Raw genomic sequence first — 7,255 nt, 5'->3', positions numbered from 1 at the left:
TTGCACCACTGCACTCCAGCCTGTGCAACAGAGTGAGAAAGTGTCTTAAAAAGAAAAACAAAACAAAACAGGGTTGTTCAAGTAAAAAAATAGACCAGACTAGAATAGGATGGGTTAGAAAATATAAGAATGTATTGCACAGAATACGAGTTTTGTTCTATAAAATGTGTGTTTATTGGCCGGGAGTGGTGGCTCACGCCTGTAATCCCAGCACTTTGAGAGGCCAAGGTCGGCGGATCATAAGGTCAGGAGTTCGAGACCAGCCTGGCCAACATGGTGAAACCCCCATCTCTACTAAAAATACAAAAAATTAGCTGGGTGTGGAGGCGCATGACTGTAATCCCAGCTACTCAGGAGGCTGAGGCAGGAAAATCGCTTGAACTCAGGAGACGGAGGTTGCAGTGAGCCGAGATCTCGCCATTGCACTCCAGCCTGGGCAACAGAGCAAGACCCTGTCTTGGTCGGGGGCCGGGGGAGTGTGTTTATTTATTGGGTTCAAGGTGTAAAAAATGTTTGAGGCTTCTCCCCCAGCCACCCTCCACCCCACCCCACCCCTGGCGAAAAAAAAAACAAAAGAGAAAACTATCTATTTCCATCCCTAGTGCTGAATACAATGCTCTATATAGAGAAGACTTTGGATAAATGTTCGATAATGACAATAAACAGAAACATGAGAGGGAAACTAGAAAAAAATTCCATGATATGCTTAAAATGAACTTTTCAAAATAAGCGCCAGCTCACAAAGTTGTATTTTCATGTTTATACCACTATTACTCAGCTAATTTTGACTAAGGACCTACTGTGTTTTAGGCAATATGCTAGTTGCTTGGGATGTAAGAAATAATTAAAACACAGCCTTTCTTTCTCAGAGCTTGCTAGTGTGTGAAGAAACAGCTGGGGAGAATAATCTATCCTCAATGTACAAGAATCCGTACTTGAAAATATTCATCTCATTATAAATAACAAGTACATAATTACATGCATGTATAGTTGTATTTTATTTTTGTTTTACACTAGTGGTTATCTTTAAATCTTTAAACATTACTGTGCTAGTTCATATTTTGGTTTTGATAGAATATCACAGTTAAAACTTATAATTCAGATTCACTAGGATGTTTATAATAAATAAAACATACAATAAGTGTTGGTGAGGATGTGGAGAAATTAGAACCCACGTACATTGCTGCTTGGAATGTAAAATGGTACAGCTGCTTTGGGAAAGCCTGGTAGTTCCTCAAAAAGTGTAGAATTACCATATGACCAGGTATATACCCAAGAGAAATGAAAAATATGCCCACACAAAAACTACACAAATGTTCATTGCAGCATTATTCATAACAGCAAAAAGAAATAACCTAAATGTCCATCAACTGATGAACAAAATTTGATCTCTATCTGCACAATGGAATACTATGCATCCATAAAAGGAACGTCAGGCTGGGCGCCGTGGCTCACACCTGTAATCCCAGCACTTTGGGAGGTTGAGGCGGGCAGATCATGAAGTCAAGAGATCGAGACCACGCTGGCCAACATGGTGAAACCCCGTCTCTACTAAAAATACAAAAATTTGCCGGGCGTGGGGGCGTGTGCCTGTAATCCCAGCTACTCGGGAGGCTGAGGCAGGAGAATGGCTTGAACCAAGGAGGCGGAGGTTGCAGTGAGCCGAGATTGTGCCACTGCACTCCAGCCTGGCGATAGAGTGAGACTCCGTTTCAAAAAAAAAAAAAAAAAGGGAACGTCAAGAACTGGTACATGCCACATATGGATGAACCTTTAAAACATTATGCTAAGTGAAAGAAGCCAGTCACAAAATAGCATACATTGTTTTACTCCATATACATAAAACAGCCCAGAACAGGCACATCTATAGACACAGAGATTAGCAGTTGTCTAGGGCTGAGGGATTAGTGACTTCTAAAGGGGTAGAGGGTCTTTTTTTTAGGGTGATGAAATGTTCTAAAGTTAGATTATGGTGATGGCTGCACAACTCTGTGAACAAACACCACTGAATTATGCCCTTTAATTTTTTTTAGAGATGGAGTCTTGCTGTGTTGCTCAGGCTGGAGTGCAGCAGATATTTAAAGGTGTGATCATAGCTCACTGCAGCCTCGAACTCCTGGACTCAAGTGATCTTCCTTTCTCAGTCTCCTGAGTAGCCAGTAGCAGGGACCACAGGTGCATGCTGACTGCACTAGCTCCAAATTGTGTACTTTAAATGGGTGAATTTTATTATATGTGAATTACATATCAATAAAGAAGTTAAGGTCGGGTGTAGTGGCTCACACCTGTAATCCCAGCACTTTGGGAGCCCGAGGCGGGCGGATCACGAAGTCAGGAGTTCAAGACCAGCCTGGCCAACATGGTGAAACCATGTCTCTACTAAAAATACAAAAATTAGCCAGGTGTGGTGGTGGGCACCTGTAATCCCAGCTACTCCAGAGGCTGAGGCGGGAGAACTGCTGGAACCCAGGAGGCGAAAGTTGCAGCGAGCCGAGATCGCGCCATTGCACTCCAGCCTGGGTGACAAGAGTGAAACTCCATCTCAGAAAAGAAGTTAAAAAATACGATTCAGGGCCGGGCACGGTGGCTCACGCCTGTAATCCCAGCACTTTGGGAGGCCAAGGCGGGTGGATCACGAGGTCAGGAGATCGAGACCATCCTGGCTAACACGGTGAAACCCCATCTCTACTAAAAATACAAAAAATTAGCCGGGCGAGGAGGCGGGCGCCTGTAGTCCCAGCTACTCGGGAGGCTGAGGCAGGAGAATGGCGTGAACCCCGGGAAGCGGAGCCTGCAGTGAGCCGAGATCGCGCCACTGCACTCCAACCTAGGCGACAGCGAGACTCCGTCTCAAAAAAAAAAGAAAAAAAAATATGATTCAGGCAAGCCAGCATCAATGGCAGGATCAGCCCCCTCATCCATACAGACTGAATGTAATTATTATGATTGAATCAGAATATATTTTGTACAGACAAAAAAGCACTGGCATTATTATTGCTATCATCTTAGATACAGTATTGAGGGAGTCTACAAGTACATCATCAGGAGTTCTCCAAATGGTGGCATTTTTACTAAATAATTTTGTTAATATATATTTTTTGTACATGGTTCTCTCAACGTGTTACCTGAGGAAAAAAGATATGTATTTTATAAACAGGCTGAAGTAACAAGGAGGGAAAAGATGTTGAATAATGTGAAAATTATTATTATTGGCTGGCTGGCCCAATAACCATTGCCAGTCCCCTTTCCCTTGCCTGCCCTCACTATGATTAAGTACGTAACTGATAAATTACTTGCTTTCCCAGTCTCTCACTCCACCTGGGTGGCCATGTGGCAGGGGTCTGGCTAATGGATGTAAGTGCAAGTCTTCTGGGAAAGCTTTCACTTTCCTAAAAGGGGAGATGTGTCTGGCTCCACTCTTCCCTTTTCCTTCTTTGAACACAAATGTGTCATCTGGAACTGCAGCAGCCACCCTGTGTTTAGGAGATAACTAGCCACTGTGATAAGGATGGAAGAGAAACAGCCTGAGTCTTTGATGACATTGGTAAGCCTCTGCACCAGCTCTGGCCTGCCCACCAGGAGAATTATTATAATACAAGTTAATGAGATATAATTTTTCCTTAAGGCAGTGTTAGGTTTCCTGCAGCTGAAAGTATTCTTAATTGGTACAAGTGGTGTGAGCTCAATATTCTGGAAACAAGCAAAACAGTATTAATGTTTCTTACTAATGCATTAATAAAATTATTTTTATTTTATTTTTATTTTTTTTTGAGACGGAGTTTTGCTCTTGTTGCCCAGGCTGGAGTGCAGTGGCCCGATCTCGGCTCACCACAACCTCCGCCTCCCGGGTTCAAGTGATTCTCCTGCCTCATCCCCCCGAGAAGCTGGGATTACAGGCACACACCACCACGCCCGGCTAATTTTGTATTTTTAGTAGAGATGAGGTTTCTCCATGTTAGTCAGGCTGGTCTCGAACTCCCAACCTCAGGTGATCCACCCACCTCGGCCTCCCAAAGTGCTGGGATTACAGGCGTGAGCCACTGCGCCCGGCCAATAAAATTATCATAAATTACTTTCTAGGGATTACTTTCTGGGCCCTTTTAGCAGATAAAAACTCACAAAGGACCAATTTAAAATGGTAGAATTTATTTTAATATAATGATATATATATGTCCACATATACTATTTTAAAAAACATGTAAATTATAATCATTATAAAACATAAGTTAGTCCTAATTTAATATTATCAGAGTAAAAGAGCACATATAGAAGTCAGTCTAACATTGTTGCACTTGTCTTTTACAGTTAGAATACATAAAAGATTTAGCGCATTGTATTTTATCTTATTTCAGTTTTCATGTTATCATCAACTATAAATACCCTTAGGAATGTACCACCTCATAACTTACATTCAAATAGCCAATATTTCTTAGTAGTTATTAAAGTACCATTAAATCACCTAAAACAAATAATCTAAAAAAATACTAGTTTAAATTAAAACCCTGAGGAATTAAAATTTTTTAAAACAATAGTTTTGGTTAAGTGCAATTTCATGTACATACTACTTTGTTTAAGGATGTACTTGGTAAGGCATAGTAAAAATAAAATCTACATAAGTAACAATCTAATACTATATTTAATTTGTTGCTACAAAGTTGTTTTGTTTCTCTAAAAAGTAGTTTTTGCATATCATTCTGGACCTCTTCACCCATCTGCTGGCTTATTTGCTTTATATACAATAGTTAAGATTTGTGCACTAAGCTGAGCTGCCTTCACAATCGTGGTTCAGACAAAATGCACCCGAAGAACTACATGTTAAGAGAGTTCATGTCCATGCTCAACCATGGCTTGCACAAATTGCTTGAAGACACGATCCATGTAAGTGGACTGTCTTGGCCAGATTCCCTCCAGAAAACCAATATGGCCTCCATAAGAAGTAAGGACCAAAGCAACATTAGGATTTTGCTTAGCAGTTTCTATTGGAATAGCTTCAGACCAAAAAAAACGTGGCAATAAGAGAGAAGAAGGAGAGAGAAAAATATAATCATTACGTTTTTGTTAGGAAAAGCATATACCTTTATCATGTCTAATAAACAGAAATCAAAACACCATTATATAAATATATGTAATGAGCATAGTTAAATGGAATGAGTCTGACTAACTTAAATCAACTATCTATATTCTTACAACAGTTCATATATATGGTCATGTACTGCACAATCATTTTGGGAAGAATCAATCCAAGATTGATCTTCATAACATAAAAGTATACATCGTCTTATTTTGAGAAATTAAAGTAAGACAATTCAAGGAATGGTGGATCCTCATAATATGCTATAAAATTCCCACTGAGGTGTTACAGCAGGGAAAAAAACTAAGCTTAGCATCTTTGTGAGAGTTAGAAATTCATTAGGTATTATTTTGATTAACTTTACATGATGTGGCTGGGCATGGTGGCTCATGCTTGTAATCCTAGCACTTTAGGAGGCCGAAGTGAGAGGATCACTTGAGCTCAGGAGTTTGAGACCAGCCTGGGCAACATAGTGAGACCCCATCTTGAAAGAAAGAAAAGAAAGGACAGGAAGAAGAAAGCAAGCAAGACAGGAAGAAAACAAAGAGAAAGAAGGAAAGAAAGAAAAAGACAGAAGAAAAAGAGAGAGAAAGAAAAAGAAAACAAAGGAGAGAGAGAGAGGCCAGGTGTGGTGGCTCATGCCTGTAATCCCAGCACTTTGGGAAGCTGAGGCTGGTAGATTACGAGGTCAAGAGATCGAGACCATCCTGGCCAACATGGTGAAACCCCGTCTCTACTAAAAATACAAAAAATAGCCAGGCATGGTGGTGCAAGCCTGTAATCCTAGCTACTTGGGAGGCCAAGGCTGCAGTGAGCTATCACGCCACTGCACTCCAGCCTGGTGACAGAGCAAGACTCTGTCTCAAAACAAACAAAAAGAGAAAGAGAGAGAAAGAAAGAACAAACGAATGAACCTTATACGATGTTAGATTCCTCAGGCCATCTGTGGATGTATTAAGGATTCAAAAGTATAAATATAATTTATATAATAAAAACATATAGATAACAACCAAAAGGAATGAAATTCTCTCAAATAGTAACAGTGTTTATCTTTGGGCAATGAAACATGGGTGAATTTCTTCTCTGAATTTCTATTTATGGTAAAGACAAAGGAAAAGTATTTAAAAAACATAGTTGCGGCTGGGTGCAGTGGCTCACACCTGTAACCCCAGCACTTTGGGAGGCGGAGGCAGGCGGATCACGAGGTTGGGAGATCGAGACCATCCTGGCTAACACGGTGAAACCCCGTCTCCACTAAAAATACAAAAACAAAAGTAGCCAGGCATGGTGGCGGGTGCCTGTAGTCCCAGCTACTCTGGAGGCTGAGGCAGGAGAATCACTTGAACCAGGGAGGTGGAAGTTGCAGTGAGCCGAGATTGCGCCACTGCACTCCAGCCTGGGCGACAGAGCAGGACTCCGTCTTAAACAAAACAAAACAAATCAACAACAAAAGAAAAAAAAAACATAGTTGCTGGCCGGGCGCAGTGGCTCATGCCTATACTCAAAGCACTCTGGGAGGCTGAGATGGGTGGGGTGGATCACTTGAGGTCAGAAGTTTGAGACCAGCCTGGCTAACATGGTGAAACCCTGTCTCTACTAAAAATATAAAACAATTAGCTGGGCATGATGGCGGGCACCTGTAATTTCAGCTACTTGGGAGGCCGAGACAGGAGAATCGCTTGAACCAGGGAGGTGGAGGTTGCAGTGAGCTGAGATTGTGCCACTGCACTCCAGCCTAGGAGACAGAGACTGTTTCAAAAAAAAAAACCAAAAAACAAAAAACAAAAACATAGTTGCTGTATTTAATATAATTCACCAGTAATGACGGTCTTTTCTTTTTTTTTTTTTTTTTGAGACGGAGTCTCTGTCACCCAGGCTGGAGTGCAGTGGCGCAATCTCGGCTCACTGCAACCTCCACCTCCCTGGTTCAAGCGATTCTCCTGCCTCAGCCTCCCGAGTAGCTGGGACTACAGGCATGTGCCACCACGCCCAGCTAATTTTTGTATTTTTTAGTACAGACAGGGTTTCACCATATTGGACAGGCTGGTCTTGAACTCCTGACCTCGTGATCCGCCTGCGTCGGCCTCCCAAAGTGCTGGGATTACAGGTGTGAGCCATCGTGCCTGGCCTCGACAGTCTTTTCATATGCTCTATAAATCTACCTTGAATATAAACTTTATTTTT

The 7,255-nt window shown here is 41.7% G+C and overlaps 1 protein-coding gene across 3 annotated transcripts in view; it reads right to left on the bottom strand.

The window, feature by feature from the left end:
* Nucleotides 1–4,125: 4,125 nt before the first annotated feature.
* Nucleotides 4,126–7,255, bottom strand: part of ABHD3 (abhydrolase domain containing 3) — a 56,274-nt gene continuing 53,144 nt past the window's right edge. For all 3 annotated transcript variants that reach the window (XM_030810656.1, XM_030810657.1, XM_030810659.1), the window contains one exon: nt 4,126–4,988. In XM_030810656.1, the coding sequence (XP_030666516.1) occupies nt 4,816–4,988 (173 nt within the window). In that variant the 3' untranslated portion in view covers nt 4,126–4,815. The remainder of the gene's footprint in view (nt 4,989–7,255) is intronic.

Source organism: Nomascus leucogenys, chromosome 4 (genome assembly GCF_006542625.1).
Source record: "Nomascus leucogenys isolate Asia chromosome 4, Asia_NLE_v1, whole genome shotgun sequence".
NCBI classification, from domain to species: domain Eukaryota; kingdom Metazoa; phylum Chordata; class Mammalia; order Primates; family Hylobatidae; genus Nomascus; species Nomascus leucogenys.
The sequence above is the reverse complement of the archived record's forward strand: the minus strand, read 5'-3'. Positions and strand labels throughout refer to the sequence as shown.